Source organism: Hylobates moloch, unplaced genomic scaffold, assembly GCF_009828535.3.
Source record: "Hylobates moloch isolate HMO894 unplaced genomic scaffold, HMol_V3 SCAFFOLD_14, whole genome shotgun sequence".
Lineage (NCBI taxonomy): Eukaryota > Metazoa > Chordata > Mammalia > Primates > Hylobatidae > Hylobates > Hylobates moloch.
The window spans coordinates 7362759-7386562 of record NW_026652289.1 but is presented as its reverse complement, the minus strand read 5'-3'; the positions used below and the strand labels follow the sequence as shown (position 1 = coordinate 7386562).

General features: G+C 45.5%; 1 protein-coding gene across 1 annotated transcript; it reads left to right on the top strand.

Moving 5' to 3' along the window:
• Positions 1–3190: 3190 nt before the first annotated feature.
• ETS2 (ETS proto-oncogene 2, transcription factor) lies at positions 3191–22326 on the top strand. Its single transcript, XM_032174653.2, has 10 exons — positions 3191–3571; positions 7477–7548; positions 10464–10575; positions 11734–11853; positions 12242–12442; positions 14349–14432; positions 15768–15989; positions 16849–17112; positions 18928–19046; positions 20048–22326. Exons 2-10 carry the CDS (start codon positions 7477–7479, stop codon positions 20261–20263), a joined length of 1410 nt encoding a protein of 469 aa, XP_032030544.1. The 5' UTR covers positions 3191–3571; the 3' UTR covers positions 20264–22326.
• Positions 22327–23804: the final 1478 nt, after the last annotated feature.

Genomic DNA, 23804 nt, shown 5'->3' with positions numbered 1-23804 from the left:
AGCCTGCAAATGGGCAAGGTTAGTTGGATTCAGAGGTGGGCAGAAGTGGGGGTTAAGCTTATCAAGTCCTTGACCCCAACATATATCAGTGAAATAGCCACCACTGCCAGACACTCCAGCAGGCCAGATGCAGGCAGCAGCTTACACATGAGGAAATGATTTCTATCTCTAGGTTCATTCTTTTCTTCCTCCACTCTTCACCAAAGTCTCACTGTGCATGTGATTTTGACTGAACTGTGTACTTCACTTTTACTTCTTGAGGGCGGGAACTAACTAAGCCTTATTCATATTTGTCTTCTCAGCATCTGACTCTGTGTTTGCTAAGTGAATAAATGATGCACTTCGGACCAAATGACGTCTGTTTAACTTGCAACTGGAAACCACCACAAACTGCCTGTCGACTATTGATTTGGATTTTAAGGTAAATACAGACATATTTCTAAGGAGACGTTTTTGTGTGTGTGTGTGTGTTTTTAAAGGATGACTTTGTAAGCTAGCTAATCATTTCTAATAATTATGTCTGGATCCTAAAGAATTCTTTTTCTGCATTTTACTCTCTAGATATTTCATATTTGTAACACATATATTCTACTGTAATATCCCTTTTCCTCCTCTCTTCTGTGAATGTCCCTTTCTTAAGGGGAAAGTGTTAACATTGCTCATAACTCAGTCTGCCATAGAGCATCTGATCACTCCACCCTGTGCACCTTCTGACTTTTAATTTCCTTCTAACACCCTCGACTTTTGATCTCCAAGCACAAGGGCTGTACTTTTATTAGGTTTAATTTACTGTAAAGCTCATTGTTCCCTGTGAATCGCACCATAATAGTCAATGAATAATCACTGGCTTCAGCCAGACTGCTTTTTAATTCTGCTGAGTAACTGGGAAGCCAACTAGTATTAAGGACAAAAGTGTAAGGAACCCTGATATTGCCCCAGAACTAGGATAAGCCATTTTATTATGAACATGTGACCGCCCACGTGCAGAGGTGGATCAGCTACAGGGCAGGACCCAGGGCAAGCGGGCTGCTTGGGGCAGCCCCAGACTCTTTGGAAGGGGAAATGGGGAGGACCAGGGACCTGGGTGGGAGGCAGGAGCTTAGGCTTACGATGACTCCAGCACACAGGCCCAGCTTCCTCTTCCCACAGCCGCCCTGCCGTCTTAGCTCTGCCATTTGGTCTTCCAGCCAGGATCCCCTTCCCAAGGCTTTCACACATTTAAACCCGCGAGGGGCGGGATTTTGTGTGTGTGTGTGTGTGTGTGTGTGTGTGTGTGTGTGTATGATAGTTTTTTCAAAATGTTTTTTATAAAATCCTCCCTGAGGAGAGCTTGGAAAAAGATTCTTAATAGCTAGATCATTTTGAGTCCTTCTCTACCATGTCCTCAACACTCTGATATATTCTGCACATTTGGTTCTATGTCATTCACCACAGTCTTAAGGACATAGGTTCCATAATCATCCCTTATTCTGTAGAGGAGGCCCAAGGTTAGTGAGCAGAGGAAGGCTCCACTGTCGGGAACCAGTGGTCTTCAAACTCCTGTGCTCCTCTTTTGATGTCTTTCTGCTCATATATGTTGGAAACAGCCCAGCATGAGCAAAGCCCACCTCCTAGCCCCCCGCCTGTGCCAGCCCTGCAAAGAAGAAGGATGTCTCCACTCAGGGAGCCCATCAGCGACTCAGGGAGCCCTGGAGCACCTGGCACTCAGCACCCATGAACACAAGGGCAGGCATGGTGGGACAAGTGAGCTTCCGGAAGTAGCTGAGCTTTGGGGAGCAGCTGTCTACACCCAGCTTCTCAGGGCTGTGCAAGTAGCCTGAGGGAGAAAGACCCTATATTAGCTGAAACTGCAGCCCAGATGAGTCAGTATTTTCTGCTACGGTTTTTTAAAAAAATAGTAACATACTCATGTCTCCATGGTAACTTACTATGGATCTGTATTCCATTTATGGAACTCTTTCTTGACCTGTGTTCTCTAATCTGGGCCTGAATATACACTGAGAAGCCATCAGAATCAATTCAATCTCCAAGAAATATCACTTGCCCTATACGTGATTGTTTCAGCCGTATAGATTCTGACTGTGACTCATGCCACGGTGATACCTGGAGACCTTCGGGGACCCAGAAACATTAAGGCGCACCGCTATCTCAATTATCCGGATAACTCTAGACCCAGAGTCACCATGGAAACCTAGAACCCTGAGTCACAGAGAAGCTGGGCCATTCCTCTCCCTTCCCGGTGGCGCCCCAGTCCTTGAGATGCGAGCAGCTTTCAGCCCTGTGGCCTCACCTAAGCTGGGCTTTCCTATTTCATCCACAACTTCAGGAATCTAAACTTTCCTGCAAAATATTGAGCATGTGACCTGAGTCTAAACAGCCATGGACTCAAGCACCTTCTGATAAAAACGGAAACCACAGTGTAGGGGGTGGTTTTGACCAGGGTTTGGGAGTCAGATAAACTCAGGTTTCCACCGTGAATTTCTCATTGATCTGACCTGGCAGGTTATTCATCCTAAGGTTCAGTTCCCACCTGTGTAAAGTGGGAGCCGTAAGTCCTCCGAGAGTGACGATGATGTGCCCAGCCCAGAGAGAAGCGCGGCCAAGGCTGGTCACTACTTGGGCACCGCTCAGCTCCAGAGGGCGCCACTCCCGCGGAGCCTGCGGGATCGGGGCTTCCCGGGAGCAGCGCGATCAGCACCACGACTCGGGGACACAGCCGGGGCCCGGTTTCTACAGGAAGCGCCTCGTTTGGAGCCTTTTTGTGATAGAATGATCATTAGTCCTAAGCCCATTCAGAGGTTCAAGAATGGGGTCGGCTCAATTTCAGGGCCTTATTACCCAAGCCCGGCTGCCCCTCGGTGCCACCAGCACCACTGCTCCGTCGCTGCGGAATTTCAAAGGCAGGTTTGGCCTTAGGGCCTTGGCCCCAGGGAGGACGCCGAGCGCTCCACGGAAAGTCTCCGCCCGGCTCCCAGGGCGCACACTCGCGCGCACGTGGGGCCGAGGCCCTGGTCCCGGGGCCTCAGGGCCAGCAGGAGAGGGACCCAGCCGAGTGACAGCAGGAGGCGGAGGGAAGGTTGGGCCGGAAGGGGCCAACTCCACCCCGCGCTCCCTCGCCGCCTCCGCCCTCCTCTTCTCTCCCCTCGTGCGCTCCCTCTCCTCTCCCTCAGCTCCCCAACCCTCCTGCTGCCCCCTTCCCTCTCCTCCCGCTTCTCCCCATCCAGCCTACCTCCCTTCCCCTCCTCTTCTCTCTCCTCCCCTTCCCTCCCCTCTCTCTTCTCTCCTCCCTCCCCTCCCCTCCAGTCGGCCGTCCCTCCTTCCTCCTCCCTCCTCCCTCCTCCTCCCGCTCCTGAAGAGCGCGCCGCGTGGGGGACGGGCCGGTTACTTCCTCCAGCGACTGACGAGTACGGTGTCGCTCCAGCTCAGAGCTCCCGGAGCCGCCCGGCCCGCGTCCGGCCTCCCCGATCGTCTCTGGCCCGCTCCCTCGCCCTCGCCCGGCACGCACGGAGCAGCCGCGGGCCCCGAGCAGCCACCGTCCCGACCGCGCGCCGGCCCTGCCCGCAGCGGCGCGGTAAGAGCTGGGCCCACGGAGAGCGCCCGGCGCGCGGCTCCAGTCCCGTAGAGGGTCACCCGGGGCCCGGGCGGGGGTCGCGGGGAGCACTGACACGCAGATCTCGGGGCGCTGCCGGGGGTGCAGGTGGGGGTGGCGGCTGATTCGAGGACTCTAGGGACGCGCGTCCGAGTTCCGCGCCGCCTCGTTTTCTGGTTCTGGAGTGGCCTCCGGGGCTGGCGGGGTCGGCCAGGGTTCCTGGTGCTGGGGCCGCTGTCTTCAGGGTCGCCGAGCCGCGGGCGCGGCCAGGGCGCGCTGGCTTGTTTCGCTGGCTTTTGTTTTTAAAAGGAAACGCGGGCCTGGTAGGGGGTCCTGCCCAGTGGGTGTCCTGGCGAACATGATTTCGCGAACGGGAGTGGGGGCACAGGAGAGCGTGTCCGAGGTGGCCCGGCGCCCCGGCTTTGAGGGTGACTTCCTGGAGCGGCGCCGGGCCCGGAGGATCTGGGGCGCCTAAGACACCTGGAGGCTGCGGCACCGCGGGAACCTGCGGCGCGCGGGGTGCCATGGTCACCTGCTCGCCGCGTCCAGGGCCCGGGTTGGGGACCCCTCGGTCCTGCGAGGAGAGCGTGGGGAACCTGTCGGAAATGAGATCTGGTTGCGCCGGGCTGCCTTTATTTTCTCGTTCATACAGCATTTGAATGAAGGGGTAACTGAGTGCTTGTGTGTGTTTGGGTTGCGTGTGTGTTATCCTATTTTATTTTTTACGGCAGGAGACCTTTTATGTTAGCCTGTACACAATTTCAGGGTAGCCTAAAATAGTAGTTGACGCGCTAGTTATTTAGAAAGTAAAGAAATGAACAGTCCCCTTTGGAGATAGGAGTAATTTATTTTAATTTGCCAGTAAGAGATTATATTTGTTCCATACAATGGAAGCGCCTGTGCGTTATCTGCCTGCCCACACCACCACCAATCAGGGAGATAAATCTCCACGTTAAGCTTTATTAAAATTCTGAGTAGTAGCGCAGCACAGTAAATGTTAGCACCGACCATCCGCAGGGAAACGGTCAGATACTCATTTCTGGGATTAGTAATTCATCTCTCTAAACTGATCGCTTTCAAAGCGAAAAAAGCAAACTACTTTCAAATGTGTGTTACAAAGTTGTGGTGTTTCATTTTTTGTTTTCAAATTTATCTAAATAATCTTACATAAGTGATTACTTGTTCCAATAAGGGTACTGTTGTCAGGCAAATTCGCTTTGTTTTTAAATTTAACCATTCTCAGCTGTTAACATTTCTGCTCATTATCCCTTTTTTTTTTGGTTTAAATGCAGTGATCCATCAGCAACACCAAACTTGAAATTGATTTATGTGGAAAAACTTGGCTTGTCTGCCACCTAACAAGCCCTGTTGAGTAAAATAAGCAAGCTTAAATTTGATTAGTTGTGTGTCTGCCTGAAACCATTTAGAAGAGCACTTTAATTCTGCATGGTTTTTACAAAACTCATTAAAAGCTGGACAACAAAAGAATTCTATTCTGTAGCTAGTAATTACAGCTCTTTATGTGGGAGTGGTAGGCTGCCTTTTCTCCTGGTATTTGTACACAAAAGCTGGGCAGGGCTTTTCCACTGCCTTCCACATTCATTCTCTGTCCATCTCACAGTAGCTGAAAAACAGAATCAAGTCAGCAAGCAGTCTGCAAGCCTAAGGAAGAAAAAGAGCTGACCCATCCGGCTCTGGATGGATAACTGGCAACACCCAAGATGTCTGTGATTTTGGCCTTCTGTTTGAGGCTTGTTTATTTATTTAATCAGCAGGTACCAGGACTTATTTCATGCAGATAGATGACATAAAGCGCTAGAGGAAGGAGCATTTCACATTGGAAGGAGTAGTGAGAAGGGCCTGATCTGGTAATATCAGGATGGGGTGCGAAGGGTCCATTCCTCATCATTCATGTTCATCATCCTGGCACAGAGGACTGTGTGGAGGACTCAGGATTTAGGACCATACTCAACTGGGGTTTGATCTCCACTTTGCCCTGTGGTGGCCCCCCTGGTAGCTATGTGTATCCTGGGCTGATTGTCCATGTTGCTGGGCCTCCGTTGCTTCACTGTATGACGTCTGCCTCTCAGGGATGCAGGAAGATTCAATTAGGTAGGAGTGGATGGTCCCCCAGCACGGGGCTTAGCTCTTAGTAACTAGGCATTCTGGCAATTGCAGCCATCAGTAGGAGAGACTATTGATTGTTGAGTGAATGTAAGTGACATAATCCACCAAGTGGAGATTCTGAGTGAATGCGGCCACTTTGGACCCAAGACTGCTGCCCCTGTCTGTCCTCCCATAGGACTATTATTTATTGCCAGTGCTGACCAGCCTTTGTTGGCTACCATGATCATTACCTGCACTCCGAGGGTTTTTACAGAATTTTCTGATGCCTCTGGCCTCACCTGCTGCCTTTTAGCCAAGAGGGGTGTGTGTGTGTGTGTGTGTGTGTGTGTGTGTGTGTGTGTTGGGTGTATGTTGGGTAGCAGGGTTCTTGGAAGGTCTGGTTTAGCCATAATGTTGATCATAAAGAGAAAACAAGAAAATAAATGCAAATTAAATAGTTCGGTAAGCATGTGTTATTTCACCACATCCAGTAAGTTCTATCAGTTGAATGTTGTCTTAATTACTTAAGGTTCTCAGTTGTAAACAGGTAAGAGCACCCAGTGGAGGCCATGGAGCTGGGCTTAGAGCTTTGCTATCAGCCTTCAGTTCCATAGCCATGAACCTGGGAGGGCAAGGAATCGCCCTAGAGGTGAAGGCCACTCATCAGTGCTAACCCAAGGTCTCTGAAAATGAGTTTTAGTTACTCTATTATCTAAGTATCTTTCTTATTGATATGTAACTTACCTGGCTGAACAATTACATTTTAGAGCTCCAAATAAATTTTCAGTCTATTATGGCATTGTCCAATTACAAGCGTCATTGTAATAGCCATGTTAAAAACAATAAAGCCGGTGAAATTGATTTCAGTGTATTTCAAATTAACCTAATATATTCGAAATATTATGTATGTATAAAAATTATTCAGCTTTTTTCTTTTTTCCACTAAGTCTTTGAGAGCTAGTTTGTATGTGTGGATTCGTATTAGCCACTCGTTGAGAGCTCTGTAGCCACACATGGCAAGTGGGTACCATATTGCTTAGCCCAGGCCTAGTAGAAGATTAAGACTCAGTCAGAGGAAGTAAGGCAGATCTGTGCTTGGAATCAGTTCCTCTTGAAGAAGTGCACAGCCAAGCAACACACAAAGCAGAAATATTTTGAGCTCTGTACTCAAAGCAGGAAGATCTGGGACCATGTAAGGGGGTTTGGTCTTCAGTTCTCCCTTTGATCCCTTCCCTGGGTGTGTGCTTTCTCACAGCCTGGAGAGTGGAAGGGAAGAGAGGGGGCTTCCTGGACTCCTTTCCTGTCTCTGGAAATGACCCCTGCAGCTGTCCTGAAGCTCTCAGGTTGAGCTTATTGTGTCCAGAGCAGACTGGAGGCGGCCCACTGCCCCACTGTACCCACCCAAGTGCTCACCTAAGCTGACCATGGCAATGTGAATGAAAAGCCTGACCCAGGCCCTCTTGCCCTGCTAACCCAGCAAGGAGGCTCTGACCAGCCAGCCAGCAAGTGACTTTTTCTGTGACATCTAAGTAGAATTCAGTGGGGAATCAGCATTATTATTCAATCACCGAAATAGCATATCCCGTTGTGATACTGAGAAATGCTTTCCTCTTGAGACCTTTGGGAGGACAGCCATTTAAATAAGAATTCCCTGCATTCAGTTTTGAATTACCTGTTAGCTGTAGAACTCAGCCAGGATCAAGTCTTGATGCCACCAATGATGAGTTTAGTGTACTTAATCCTTTGCCTCTTTGACTCTTTTTTTTTTTTTCTTTTTTAAGATGAATGATTTCGGAATCAAGAATATGGACCAGGTAGCCCCTGTGGCTAACAGTTACAGAGGGACACTCAAGGTGAGTGAGCAAGTCTTAATTTTTTTTTTTAATTGGAAAACTCGATCTCTAGGAGGAAAGAAAAAAATGGCCTGGTCCCAGAAAACTGGTTGTAGCCCTAGCTTTTTAATTTATTGGCCATGTGACTATAGACTATTTGCTTACTTGCTCTGGTCCTCAGTTTTCTGGTCTGCAGAATGGGTGTCTTGATGTGTGTTGTTCTTCTCCTTCACGATATGAAACCAAAGGCCTTTATAGCTTGTTTTCTGAGGCTCCTTCCAGGTGAAAATCCTATAACTCCCAATGAAACAGCTGGAGAGGCTGTCTCTACTGCCTTTTCTGTCTACCCAGGAGTTTCCTTGGTTGATGGGAAGCTGTTTAAGAACTGAAATGAGAGAGAAGAGGCAGACAGACCCAACCGCTACAGCTCTTATCAGAAAGGGCAGCGCCCGTGGAATTTAGGTAGCCTGTTACTGGCGCAGAGAACAAGCAGGCCTACTTATGTTAAACCAAAAACCAGATGAAAAATGAAAGCGCCCTCTCTGCTGCATAAACATTTTATGTAGCTTCTATCATCATTCCTTTTGGGAACATTCTTTAGTAGCACAAACTGGTAATCTCCCACTTGTCTTCTCCAAATATGACAGCAAGATTTGATTGTTTTCAGCATTATGTAGTAAACATGTTTCAGAAGCATGATTTTAAAATTGGCCTCCTCAAAGTTTGGCATCTTGCATAATGATGACGTACGTCTCTGGCATATTACATTTTCCTTTGTATATCATTATTGATGTTATTTGTCTGATGTGACCCAAACAGGCAAAACTCAGCACAGTCCTTTCTGCAGTATTCTAAAGGTCATCAAACCTCAGCCTAGTGAGTTTGCTTGTTTGATTTGGCCAGACATTTTAAGCATGGCAGAAGTGGTACAAGAAATCATGGTATTAAGTTGAAACCACACCCCTAAGAAAAATCCTTCTATTAATTCAAATAATATGACGATGCTTATGCGGTTTCTGGATATGGAAAAGAAGCAGTCGTTGCTGAAATTGATGTGTTGAAATAGGAAGCACAGATTTGTATTGTCTTTTGGCTCCTTGGCTTTAAAAAAAAAAGAATTTACAGTTAGGAAAGGCATTTCTTAGTCGCCTCGGCAGTGCTTGTGGGAACTTTAAAAGTTTATTGGAGGTTTCACCAAAATTAGCTCTGCTCTAAAGTAGTTTGTAAATCCAGATGAGTAATTTGCACTTGCCTGATTGATTGGTTTTCCTCGTAGATGTCAGGCAGTTGGTCATCATTGACTTGGATTTTTTTGGGCTAGGCTCCAGCCTCTGCCTGCCCTCTTTTGTAATGCGTCATTCATTGTTCTGCATTTCTAAAAAGAAAGCGGGTAACCGATTTTATTTGTAAATGTGTTACACATTTTCTTATTGATGACTCAACAGATGGGTCATTGTATTACACATAACATGGGATTTCCAGCTTATGTTGGAAAAATATAGTCTTTCTTCACGTGTTCCTCAACAATTTAGGCAATGATGAATCCAGACATTATCTGTTACTTACAAATAAGTCTTACATTAAAAGCTATTTCTTTCATAAATGTTACGTAAAGTGCTCAGAAATCGAGGTAGTGTAAGGTTTTATCTTTCTGTGTGTCTCTTCTCTTCTGTAGATAGTTTAGTTTAACTTTAAACCTATTTCCTTTGGAAATCTTTCCCCTTAGTAGGTGATTTAGGTTTTTTTTGTTTTATTTTGTTTTGTTTTGTTTTATTTGTTTTTTGGTTTTTGGTTTTAAGCAATAGGGTCCTTCTCTGTTGCCCAGGCGGGAGTACAGTGGCTTGATCGTAGTTCACTACAGACTTGAACTCCTGGGCTCAAGTGATCCTCTGGCCTCAACCTGATAAAGCACTGGGGTTACAGGCATAAGCCACCCCACCTGGCCTGGGGGCGGGGAGGGGGGGGTTCATTTTTAAGACACTTTACTTTTTATAAAATGAAACGTTAAGGAATTTTGTCATGTATTACTATTTTCCAAACCATTGGAATTGATGTGGAAAAGCGTCTCTAGTTTCAGTTAAATTGTTTCATGGCAAACATTTCAAACTAAATGCTTCCAAAGGTAAAGTAGTGTATTTCATTGTTTGATTTTCAGTGTTTTATCCGGTCATTTGCCTTTTAACTGCATTGTGCTCAGACAGCCTTGTCAAGGGTCATTTTTCTTATACACACAGCCTAATTGAATTTTTCTCAATGTAACGGGGGGTCAGGTGTTTGGTAAAGGGGTCTCTGAGGCTCCTCTTGACGCCGTTGTAAGATTCTGTTATTTTCAGATTTGTGTATTTAATATACTAACTTGAGTGGATTAGGCCACTAAAATAAATTCCCAGTCACTCCGACTCTGTGAGGTTACTTAAATAAATCCATAGTGGCCGGGCACCGTGGCTCACACCTGTAATCCCAGCACTTTGGGAGGCCAAGGCGGGTGGATTACACGAGGTCAGGAGTTTGAGACCAGCCTGGCCAACATGGTGAAACCCTATCTCTACTAAAAATGCAAAAATTATCCAGGCGTGGTGGTAGGCGCCTGTAGTCCCAGCTACTCGGGAGGCTGAGGCAGGAGAATCGCTTGAACCCAGGAGGTGGAGGTTGCAGTGAGCCAAGATTGCACCACTGCACTCTGGCCTGGGTGACGGAGTGAGACTCTGTCTCAAAAAAATAATAATAATAATCCACAGTAAAATAGAATCATTTCAGTCACTTTGACCATTTTACAAGTCTGTTTTAAGGACTGACTGGTTGATTCCACGTTTGCTTCAAAATTGCCAGTTTAATCAGAGACTATTGGTAGGATTGCCCACGGACCACTGTTACAATAGGTAATTAAATTAGTTTAAATATTGTATTTCCTTTTTTTTTTCCATCTGTTTTTGCAGCGCCAGCCAGCCTTTGACACCTTTGATGGGTCCCTGTTTGCTGTTTTTCCTTCTCTAAATGAAGAGCAAACACTGCAAGAAGTGCCAACAGGCTTGGATTCCATTTCTCATGGTAATTTATTCCTCAGACTTGACAAATTGTGCATGATTTTCCTAAGTAGTTCAGTTAATAAAGAGATGACAGCTCCTAAGCGAGAAATGTTGGTATCTGGAATCTTTGATATGAATAGCCAGAAGTTCTGGACCTGGGAGAAGGCAGTTTTTCATTTGTATCAACTTGGTGATTCTGATGTGGATTCTGATGTCTTGGCTGCCAGACGCCCTACAGTGAGCCACTGTTAGGAAACTGCAGGGGAACCCCTGAGCTGTCCCTCCTGGATGTTTTCAACATTAGCAAGCAGGTCCTCATCTCCCTGCTCTGCCCTGGAAAACACACAGAAGAGTAGACATTAAAACACACCCAAACTTGTAATTTGGGTTTGCATCATTAGTTAAATCATCTCCCCTGCCCTGAGTTTTGGGGCAACAAATTGTTCTTTGTAATCCTTACCCATCTGTAGTTCTTTCTGTAGTTCTTCTTGTCATTGTTTATTCTTCTTAAAGGAATAGCGCGTCAGATAATGTTCATACAATTACTGTGACAGAGCTATTAGTTGGAAACATGCCAGAGATGATTGTGTCATATGAAGTAGGTGCTGAGAATACAGGCCAGAAAATTAATTAAAACGCATACACTGGCGTAAGCATAACACTGCATGGCAGCCATTTATCATTCTTGAAATTGCTGAGGGTGTCTGGAGAAGATTGTTTTTCAATAAAAATGGAAGGTGTGGTTCCATTACTGTGCTAAGTGCGGCACATTCTTATCGCTCTCACTTCTCAGCTCTATGCCTAGTTTAATGGAAGTGACTTCCAAATGATACAGTCCCTTCAGCCTTTTGACCAGAAACCATGCAATTCTTTTCATTGCCTACAATTTTAAAATAGACTTAGCAGTCTTCCCTACGCACAACTGCTTTGTGACGCTTTGCAAAATAGAATCAAATTTGAGTTTTATTTTAGATTTTTTTAATAAGTATAGTTCTGAGACATATATTTTCTCAATTACAGTCAGAAAAGTTTTTTGTTAATAGTTACTCTGTTTTAAGGAACCACGCCAAGGTTTGAGATCAAAATTGTTATTTTCCAAAAACTAAGATGTCTTTCCTAAATCTCCACCTGATATCACCAACATGAAGTCCTAATGTCCCCGTGGGGGGTTTCCTTCCAGACTCCGCCAACTGTGAATTGCCTTTGTTAACCCCGTGCAGCAAGGCTGTGATGAGTCAAGCCTTAAAAGCTACCTTCAGTGGCTTCAAAAAGGAACAGCGGCGCCTCGGCATTCCAAAGAGTAAGTACTGCTTTCCTGAGCCTGCACTGGGTGAGAAGAACCAACTTGAGTGCAGTTGTTTGATCTTGACTTGTTTGTTAAGCTTTTGCTTGGGGTATTCTGCAAAGAGTAGCATAGATGTCGTTAACCTGAGCCAGTTTCTGTTTCACCCCAGTCAACCGAAGACTTGATCCAGAACTCATTAAATATATAGTAGAAGGACACGTTACTGGTGTCTTGAAATGTGCCTGGGTGGTGTCAGAATGGCGACGTGTCATCAGGGTATCTTGCTCATTCGTGGGTTCTGGTATATGTCGGTACTTGGTGCATAAATTAGGGATGACAGTGGTCTCACTACCTTTCCACTGTTTTTACCTCGTGTGTTCCATCTTTTCTTCTCTCCTGGTAGACCCCTGGCTATGGAGTGAGCAACAGGTATGCCAGTGGCTTCTCTGGGCCACCAACGAGTTCAGCCTGGTGAACGTGAATCTGCAGAGGTTCGGCATGAATGGCCAGATGCTGTGTAACCTTGGCAAGGAACGCTTTCTGGAGCTGGCACCTGACTTTGTGGGTGACATTCTCTGGGAACATCTGGAGCAAATGATCAAAGGTACCAGCTGAATGTCTTGCTTCTCCTTGTCCAGGATGAGCTGTGGCCGGGAAGACTGACTGGGAAAGTCACGTGGGTGTTCTTCAACCTTAGGGTTGCCACTTGAAATGACATAGAGTACCTTGCCTCAAAATGCCACTCAAGTGAGTCAGATATATGGCAGTGATTATAGAATTTTATCCCATTTTATGTGAGTGTGTGTATAGCATCAAGTATAGCCACAAGGCAGTAGCCTTAGTCACTAAATTGTTCGCTATTGCTGGCTCTATTCATCACGGGAGTCCGTGTTGACTCAGATATGTAGGACAGCAAGAATTCCCACGTCTTCTGAGCTCACCTTACAGAGCTAAGAGATATGGCAGCCTTAATGAAAGGGAGCCTTTAATCACATAAACCCTGTGAGTTCTACTGTAAATTTTCCTACATCCAAATGGAATGTATTTTGGATGTTGAGGATTGTTGAGGGGGTGGGGTATGTTTTTAAACAAGTGAGAAATTGATATATATTTACACACTATCGTATTGTACAGAAACTGGCCATTGATCAGTAGAAATCTCACCAAATACAGAGAAAGTCTTGATTCAAACCTTAAAATAGCAGGGAGACCAATGTTTAAAACACATTGAGTTAAAAAAGAAAAGAAGGCCGGGTGCAGTGGCTCACACTTGTAATCCCAGCACTTTGGGAGGCCGAGGCGGGCAGATTACTTGAGGTTAGGAGTTCAAGACCAGCCTAGCCAATATGGTGAAACCCTGTCTCTACTAAAAATACAAAAAATATTAGCTGGGCATAGTGGCACATGCCTGTAATCCCAGATACTTAGAAGGCTGAGGCAGGAGAATCCCTTGAACCCGGGAGGCAGAGGTTGCAGTGAGTTGAGATCACACCACTGCACTCCAGCCTTTGCGAGTGAGACTCTGTCGAAAGAAGAAGGAAGGAAGGAAGGAAGGAAGGAGGGAGGGAGGGAGGGAAGGAAGGAAGGAAAGAAGGAAGGAAGGAAAAGAAAGAGAAAATACAGTAGGGATTATTTAGGTTAAAAAAATATAAGAAAATAAGCATGTTTATAGAATTCAGGGAACTAGTCCTCACCTGACTGATTTTAAACACACTGATTTTAAACACACTAATCAACTGTAGACTCAGAATCTCAAAAACACCTAAGATTCAACGGCTACCTTTTTTTAGTTACGGCTTCTGAGGGCCAGGGAAACTCATTTTTAAAGACCCTCATTTTTTCTGAACTTGGACAGGGCTTTTCTACCAAGTTTCTGCTGATTTGTTTATTGGCAAATTGGGCCTGTTTTGCCATTCCTCGGGCCTGTGAGTTAGTGTGTGTTTGGGTTTCCGGGTGCACGTGCACTTTGTAATATATTCGTAGTAAGTATGCATACACAGTGCACAAACCTCTTCCCTTTCAAAGTTCTTGGGCACATGTGTTCCCTGTCCCAGACTCCCACAGCCCTGGAGACCTCCCACACCCTGGGGAAGCGTGCAGGTTTGGAAGCAGTGGAACTGTAAGCTTCACGGGGGCAGACACCATCCATTTTATTAATTTCCTGTATGCAGCCTCTGGTACAGATGGCATTTCATAAATACTTAACTGTTTCTTGAATGCATGAATGAATTCAATACACCATCTGGACCTTTTGCGATAGAAAATTTAGTGTTGCCAATGACATCATTCATTTTGGAAAATTTATTTTAGTAATTGGAAAAATGGGTTGCTTTCTCTCGTTTTTTGAAAAAGACAGGCAGGGACATGGAGCACCATGAGATTAAATGTGAAGCACTCCGTGCATCTCGTCATTCTAGAATTGCCATCTCACAGGAATTCAGAAAGTCAATTTGTTCTATGTAGTTTTCACCTACATCTGCCATCTTACGTCTCCTGCGTCTGCTTTTCAGAAAACCAAGAAAAGACAGAAGATCGATATGAAGAAAATTCACACCTCACCTCCGTTCCTCATTGGATTAACAGCAATACATTAGGTCAGTCCGATGGATTCTGCCCTTAAGAACTTGGTCTTCAGTCTTCCCGGTAGACTTGGACTCTCTCTACTGTAGGCTCCTAAGGGGCCACCTAGACCTGTGTGTCTCTTATGGTGGCCACACGTGGGTGTTGAGCTATAAGCTGTTGAAATGTGACTCGTCCACAGTGAGATGTGTAGGAAGAGAATAGTCATGCACACCAGATTTGGAAGTCTTAGTATGAAACAGAGAATATAAAATGTCTCCCTGATAATTTTTAACGTATTGATTACATATGGAAATGATAATTGCTATATGAGGCCAAGTAAAATAAGAAAAGTAACTTCACCTGTTTCTTTTTGCTTTTTTAACATGGCCACTAGAACACTGGCAATTGCTTAAGTGGCTCACACGATCTTCCATAGGTCTGCACTGTTAGTGCTAGTCCAGGCAATTCTTAGAGCAAGGAGCAGAACGAAGTGAGCTGATTACCGTGGTCACCAGTAATGTTGGTTTAGTGTAGCAAACAAGAGGCGGCAGGCACAGAGTGCGTGAAAAGCAATTTGTAAACTGGCTCTGAACTTGGGAGCTTAAAGAGCTGTCATGGAATCTGGGTCCTTTCTTCTTGTTGCTGGTACTGGGGAGGGCACGTGGTCTGGCCAGCCAGCGAGGGAGGGGTCCTCGGAACAGCAGGCTTGGGTGGTGGTGGTCCGGCCCAGTGTTTTCTCTCTGGCCCCAGCTCCACCATTCAGACCCGGTGAAGCCCACCTCCCTGCCCCACTGGGGGCTTCCTGCTCAGGAGGTCTTTCTGAACGTGACACAGTGGGACACCCTGTGCCTGCCTGAACCTGAATCAGAGTCAGAGAGCTTCCTTCCCTCTCCAGAAAATAAATTATTCTGCAATGAACAGAGACAGGAGCCGTGTGATGAAGGAGCAGAAAGCAGAGTGGGCTGTGCCTCAGCACACAGGGTTCATGGCCTGGTTTTGCTCCTTATGAATCACACAGTGCATGACACATCACTTGGTCTGTCTGAGCCTTACTCTCCTCGGAAGCTGAAAGAGCCAGTGAGCCCTGTCTTCCTGAAGGTCCCATGAAAGCACTAGGGTTGTAGAAAAAGGAACATTGAGTCCTGCCTGCAGAGGCTGCAGTCATTTTGGCAGAGGGCTGCTGGTTGAGAAGATGAGTGGTTTGAGAAGAAGGCCTGGTGACAGACCCCCACCAAAGCCCGGGTCTCCACTGAGGTCCTGAAGAGGGCTGGAGTGTGTGGAGTGCCCACCTGTGATTTGCTCCTAGGGGTTAGTTACGGTGCTAACACTGACTCTAAGAGCTCTGCCGTCTGATTGTTCTGTTCCAGGTTTTGGCACTGAGCAGGCGCCCTACGGAATGCAGACACAGAATTACCCCAAAGGCGGCCTCCTGGACAGCATGTGTCCCGCCTCCACACCCAGCGTACTCAGCTCCGAGCAGGAGTTTCAGATGTTCCCCAAGTCTCGGCTCAGCTCCGTCAGCGTCACCTACTGCGCTGTCAGTCAGGACTTCCCAGGCAGCAACTTGAATTTGCTCACCAACAATTCTGGTAAGATTGGAAGCATCTTTCAACAAGGCTGTTGGTTTGATTCTGAGAACCCCAGAGCCATAATGAACCTCTTAAGAAATACTTCCTGGATTCAGCCGTTAGAGAAGGAGGTCAAAGCCCATGTTCTAAGTGGATTTCCAACAAGCATACCCCTAATGTGTTTCAGGTACTGGCCCAGGTACTGCAGGCATTGAGTAAACAAAACAGTCCCTGCTCTTACAACCGGGTTTCTCCATGCTTTGGGATATTTATGGAGGCGATGCAGGAATGTGGCGTTTCTTTTTATGGAGATGTAACATAAATACAGTGCACACGTCTCAGGTCATGTGGCTGGTTGAATTTGTGGATGTATGTATACCTATGTAATAACCATCCAGATGGAGATAGAGAAGTTTCCAGTAGCCTGGAAGGTTCCTTCATACCCCTTCCCATCAATAACATCCCCCCCACAGAAGGGAACCATTCTGACTGTTATCATTATGGATTAGGTTTTGATTTTCTTGAACTTCACATAGATGGAATCATGCAGTATGTTTTCTTTTGTTTTTGTCTTTTACTCATCATGATGTCTGGGATACATGCATGTTGTTGGATATAGCAGCCGTGTGTTCTTTTTCATCGCTGTATAGTATTCCATTATAAGAATTTTATTCATTCTACTGTTGATGGAAGATAGGATTTGTGTAGTATAGTTACCCTAAGGAATAAGCACCTGAGTAGACAGCATTTTGAGAAGTCTGAGTGGTTCTACACCAGCAGATGCATGATTGCACTGGTAGTGGTTGGTGATGCTGTGGTCGTGCCCAAGACCAAGTGTGCCCTGGAGGAATCAAAGTATGTGTTTGGTTGTCTTTGCCAGGGACGCCCAAAGACCACGACTCCCCTGAGAACGGTGCGGACAGCTTCGAGAGCTCAGACTCCCTCCTCCAGTCCTGGAACAGCCAGTCGTCCTTGCTGGATGTGCAACGGGTTCCTTCCTTCGAGAGCTTCGAAGATGACTGCAGCCAGTCTCTCTGCCTCAATAAGCCAACCATGTCTTTCAAGGATTACATCCAAGAGAGGAGTGACCCTGTGGAGCAAGGCAAACCAGTTATACCTGCAGCCGTGCTGGCTGGCTTCACAGGTGTGTGTGGAACTCCGAGAGCCTGGCCACCCAGGCTCCTGGATCCTGTCCCTTGCTTTCAAGCCACAGTACCACATTCACCGAGGGTGTTTCTAAGCTAGGTACACCAGTGCTCTACACTCCATGTTTTATGCGTGGCTTGCTGTATCTCTGAATTCAACAAAAGCCACACTTGGAGGAATTTTCATGTACACAGAGCTCCATGGAGTGAATGAAAATCGACAGGCCACTCCCTCCACCTGGGACGTTCTGAGGAATAGTTGGAGCAGGGGACGTGGCCTGTGCAGTCTTCAGCCCTGACTCACCCACTCCAACAATCTCAAAGAATGTAAACTGGCTTAGGGAGGGGCAGCAGAGCCAGTCTCAAATAATATGGGCACTGTTTACCTTTTCTTGCTTCTAAAATCTATCTGCTCTTATTTTTGAGGTTTGGGTGAGAGCTATTCTAGGCAGAGGACAAATATAAAGCTGTTTTTAGAAACAGGTATTTCCAGTACTTTAGCAAAAATACTGGGGCTTTGTTTTCACTACTTCATGTATCCTTAAATGGGTTTTTTTTTTTTTTAACCATATGGAGCCACTGTGGATTGAAATTACCTAACTTAAAAAAAACTGATAAGTTTAAAATAAGGATACTGAGGCATTCATTCTTTTTCTGTCATCCAAGAACAACCAGCCACGTAAACGTATTAAAATACATGGAAAGAGTGTGTGAAAGCTATTACCGGTTTCATGATTGGGAGTTCAGGGCCTGAGAAGAACAAATAGCCATAACGTTAGTGTGGTTCATTTTAATAGTAACATAAGTTTGTGTTTATTGACTGCCAGCTCTGTGGTTAAGTAGGCATACAGTCTGTAGTCTGTAGGACAGCCTGGCATGGGGGTGGCATGAGGCCATTTTACAGATGGCGAAATTGGCTCACAGGCAGACAGCTATCGGTGGTCACACAGCTCTGGTTCTAGAATGCCTGTCCCGTGCTTTACAGCAAAGCTTTATTGATAACGGCCATTGCGTTTCTGAGGAAGAGCTATTTGGTAGAAAGAGGTTGGGCTTAGGGTCGGAAGATCTAAGCTTTTCTCCTGTTTGCTGTGATGGGCGTGTGATCCAGGACAAGGCACCTGGCCTCTGAGCCGCCTCTTATCCCTCCGCTTTAGAACAGGACCACACTGACACTTGCTTTGCAAGGTGGTAGTTCTAAATGTCAATCGAGAACAGGTGCACGAGAAGCTCTTGGCAAAGCATGCTTCACCAGACAGGCTGTGAGGCAACGGATGTGACCCCGCGTGGCTATTGAGTAAACCGGGCTCACATTAAGCAATTTATACATGGTCATTTGGCAGGAAGGGGGCATGGGATCCCACGTATGACACGCCTCATTCTGTGATGAAACACCCCTTCAGCCACCCCCATCTCTGCCCCACTGGGTATTTCTAGAAATAAACCTTGAAGGTTTTTACATAAGGAACAATTAAACCAGATAGGGAATTTTAATGCCAAGAGTTGGTGGCCCTAAACTTTCTTCCAGAAAGAACAAACCTAGCAATCAAGGGGAAGAGTGTCTCGTCTAGTGACCTTATTTTCTAAGAGTAGGCAGTGTGGAGGAGGAACTCACATTTGGTGCCCAGCCCCATCTCGTTAAAGCACTTAGTACTGTCACCAACACCTTGAGTGCCACCCTTGATTGTCAGTCGGAGCCCCATTCAGAGAGTTGGGTCTGCATTCCTAAATCAGCATGTACAATTAGGATGGTTAAAGCCTTGCTGTATTTTACATCTGTGAAAGGGTATGATCCATCTCCCTCCCTCTCTCTGCAGGAAGTGGACCTATTCAGCTGTGGCAGTTTCTCCTGGAGCTGCTATCAGACAAATCCTGCCAGTCATTCATCAGCTGGACTGGAGACGGATGGGAGTTTAAGCTCGCCGACCCCGATGAGGTATGGCCAGAGCCCTGGGAAACCTCTGGGCTTGGAAACCTGATTTCCTGGTTGCGTTCAAAAACTCAGTTCTTTGGGCACAAAGAAGGGTTCACCAGTACTGATGAGAATCTTTCCACATGAGGCATCCTTGACTGTTGGGAAAATGGAAGTGGAGTCATTGCTTTGTTGATAAATGTGTACAGTGTTTTCTGGGTATGCTTCATACAAGGGCGTTGCACAGATTTCACTGTCTTGATCAGTTGTCTGATCAAGAGGCCCAAGGTGCAAACTGAGGTTCTCTGCCAACCATCTGAAAATGCCTTACAAAGGCTGCCATTGTCCATCGGGGGAACAAGCCTCATGTGGCCCCAAGCCGGCCTTCTGTCTGCTCGTTAGCTGAGCCCAGCAGCATTGACCCCAGCCCTGCAGAGTTAGAACCAGGAGCCCTGTCTAAAGGAGAAGGCCAAGGGCAGGTGGGACACCAACCCCTCCAGAAAAGCGTTAGAGAGAAGCCCTTGGTCTCTGGCACTGGGGAGCGTAATCTGTCACCATTCCCACCCCGCCTCCAGTTCCCTTGGGAGACAAGCATTGAGGAATGAGTATATCACACAGCTCAGAATCCCACTCGGCACCTGTTAACTTCAGTAGTTGGAATAGAAGCCTGGAGGGTGGGTGACACCACCTTTCCCTGGTCTCGGGACCCTCCTGGCTCTGAACTCTTGGCTCCCAGGAGGTTTCACTGAGCTGGGGCCAGGGAGCAGGGAGTGAGGTCTCCCGCAGATAGATTTTAGAACCACCACAGCAAACAGTGGTTCTGCCCCTTGGGGACACAGTGCCCCTGCCATAGGTACTCAAAGGTACTCAGAGGTACTCAAAAGGTCCTCCTGCAGACCTTGTGTAGGTGGTCAAGTTCTCTCTAGGGTGACCCTGCCTCAGAATCATAATCAGGGAGGAATGTCATTCACTTTTTCTTCATTGACAAATTGAGTTTAACTCTTTTCCATCTGTGTTCACCAAAGGTGGCCCGCCGGTGGGGAAAGAGGAAAAATAAGCCCAAGATGAACTACGAGAAGCTGAGCCGGGGCTTACGCTACTATTATGACAAGAACATCATCCACAAGACGTCGGGGAAGCGCTACGTGTACCGCTTCGTGTGCGACCTCCAGAACTTGCTGGGGTTCACGCCCGAGGAACTGCACGCCATCCTGGGCGTCCAGCCCGACACGGAGGACTGAGGTCGCCGGGACCGTCCTGAGCCAGCCCCAGGCTCGTGGACTGAGTGGGAAGCCCATCCTGACCAGCTGCTCCGAGGACCCAGGAAAGGCAGGATTGAAAACGTCCGGGAAAGTCGCCAAGAAGCAGTGGCCTTATTGCATCCCAAACCACGCCTCTTGACCCGGCTGCCTCACTTGTGGCAGCAACGGCACAGCTAATTCTACTCACAGTGCTTTTAAGTGAAAATGGTCGGGAAAGAGGCACCGGGAAGCCATCCTGGCGCCTGGCAGGCCGTGGGACGGGATGGTTCTGGCTGCTTGAGATTCTCAAAGGAGCGAGCATGTCGTGGACACACACAAACTATTTTTAGATTTTCTTTTGCCTTTTGCAACCAGGAACAGCAAATGCAAAACCTCTTTGAGAGGGTAGGAGGGTGGGAAGGAAACAACCAACCATGTCATTTCAGAAGTTACTTTGTATATATTATTATAGTCTTATAATTGTTCTCAGAATCCCTTAACAGTTCTATTTAACAGAAATTGTATATTGTAATTTAAAATAATTATATAACTGTATTTGAAATAAGAATTCAGACATCTGAGGTTTTATTTCATTTTTCAATAGCACATATGGAATTTTGCAAAGATTTAATCTGCCAAGGGCCGACTAAGAGAAGTTGTAATGTATGTATTATTTACATTCAATAGACTTACAGGGATAAGGCCTATAGGGGGTAATCCCTGCTTTTTGTGTTTTGTTTGTTTGTTTGTTTTGGGGGGTTTTCTTGCCTTGGTTGTCTGGCAAGGACTTTGTACATTTGGGAGTTTTTATGAGAAACTTAAATGTTATTATCTGGGGTTATATCTGGCCTCTGCTTTCTCCTTTAATTGTAAAAAGTAAAAGCTATAAAGCAGTATTTTTCTTGACAAATGGCATATGTTTTCCACTTCTTTGCATGCCTTTAAGTCAGTTTATACACAAAATGGATTTTATTTTTTAGTTTAACTGTGTTTCTCCAACAGCTCACCTCTCCCTGACCACCCAGCCATTTCCTTCCTGTGCTCCACGTTCTTCTGTGTGATTAAAATAAGAATACTATTTTTGGAAATATGCAACTCCTTTTCAGAGATCAGGAGGGATTTATGTAGCAGCTATTTTTACTGCAAAAGTAATTCACTGGAAAAAAATGTAATTTGTAAGAAAGCTTTATTTTTATCTCAGCTCTATGTAAAGTTAAAGTTACTGTACAGAGCTGAAGGATGGGGGGCGGTAGGGGTCTTGATGAAACCTCTTGAACTAAGCACGGTTTGTCCCATCTTTGTTCACTCGTGTGTCTCAACCATCTTAATAGCATGCTGCTCCTTTTTGCTCAGTGTCCACAGCAAGATGACGTGATTCTTATTTTCTTGGACACAGACTATTCTGAGGCACAGAGCGGGGACTTAAGATGGGAAAGAGAAAGCATCGGAGCCATTCATTCCGAGAAAACGTTTTGATCGAAATGGAGACTTTTGTAGTCGTTTCAAAAGAGCACCTGAGTCATGTGTGTTCCCGGCCTTTATAAATGACCCGGTCAAGTTGGTTTCAAAGTCCGACAGGCTTGTCTGTTTACTAGCTGTGTGGCCTTGGACCGGTGGCTGACATCTGTAAAGAATCCTCCTGTGATGAAACTGAGGAATCGGGTGGCCGGGCAAGCTGGGAAGAGCAAAGTCAGAGCTGCGATGCCTCAATACCCACAAAAGACCATTCCCAGTCTACATAAGCACAGGATGTTTTTCTCAAGAGGGACGTATTTATCACTTGGACATCTGTTTATAATATAAACAGACATGTGACTGGGAACATCTTGCTGCCAAAAGAGTCCTAGGCATTGGCTCATTGTATGTGAGGTTGAACCACGTGAAATTGACAATATTAGACTGGCTTTTATCTACAAAGAAGGAGTTTCATGGGGTTCAGCCTAATAGTTATGGAAACTACAGTCCTTATAAACCATTGGCATGGTAATAAACAGATCTTAAGTATAAAAATTTTGTAATTGGGCCTTTACTCTCTCAATAATAAAGTATTTTGTTTATATAAACTCTTTGTGATAGTCCTCGTTCTTCCTCTCCACACGCAGCATGAAGGAGTTGGAGGAAGGATGTTAATCCCAGATCCATTCTCTACTCAAAACATTCCATCATCAAGCGGCAAGTCTCTGTTTAACTGGTTTATACACAAGTGACTTAGAAACCACAACCCAAATTGGAATCAACTCTGAGCCCTTCCTAAAAGAATTCCCAAAAAGTGCTCCTTCAAAGCAAAAAATTCTTTTAAGAAAGTGTTATAATAGAAAGATTCAAATGTCTTTCTTTGCCAGAAGCTTGGCAGAGATAACTGAAGAGAGATTCCAGGATGTTTATATTAAGTACATTAGAATTTGAGGTTTAAGTACTTTTGGAACTGAGGCCACAACACTCTGTCCCCTCAGTGGACTCTGACGTTGTTAAGGTGATGGTGGTCTTAGGACACCTGTTTTCAAATTTATTCTCTTTACATGCTCCAAAATTAGTGAGTATGCCAACAAGCTTACATTCATTGGTGTGCTAGAGCCAGCTCACTGCGTTCTCCTGAGAGCTACATGTCTCTTCCCATCACCGCATCAGTAATGGTAGCTTGAGATGGGGCATGATGAGAGTATTTACACCATGGGAATCAGCAGACACTACAAATCAGGGCCTTCTCTCCCCCAGAGTGCTGATTGTTAAACATTTACTAACATTCTACTGGTTATATCTATCAATAATTTCCATATTAGAAATTAAAGTAAATTTTAAAAGAATTCATTTAAAAATAATTTTACTTATTGGCATTAACAGCATTTTTTTCTTGCAAAAAGTAATTATTTTTTAAAAAGTTAACATGGCATTGTTTCACATTTGCAAATCTCTTTAATGTCTGGTTTAGTATTAGAGTTGGATTCTTCTGTTTCTGCATTCAATCTGTTCGCATATATTTTGATAGAATATGTGAAGAAAATCTGGCCTAACAGATATGTAACAGAAAAAAGGAGGAGCATTTAAGGCTATTTCAGATAATTGTAGATATTCTTTCTTTACTATGCCAAACCTTAACAAAGTATAATTCCTTAGTTGCAATTCAGGTATGAAACTATATTAATAAACTTTCCTGTTACATTAAATTCCATTGGTCTACCTTGCACTTTGAACAGATCTTTTAGCCGTGTGTGGTTTTGTAACATCCTGCATTGGTCATTTGGAAAATATTGCTTCAAAATGTTAACATGTTTCAAAATATAATATTAAACAATTACTTACTATCACCACAAATCACATCAGAAAAGTACTGGGAAACTATCAAACTCACAGTAGTGGATACACATTTTTTAAAATTCAAATTTTCACTTCAAACCTCAAATTTTACAATCAGCAACAAATACCCTTAGTATTTGAGGAGAGATTCTGGGATGTTTATATCAAGTACATTAGAATTTGAGGTTTAAGTACTTTCAGAACTGAGGCCGCAACAATCTGTCCCCCCAGTGGACTCTGACGTTGT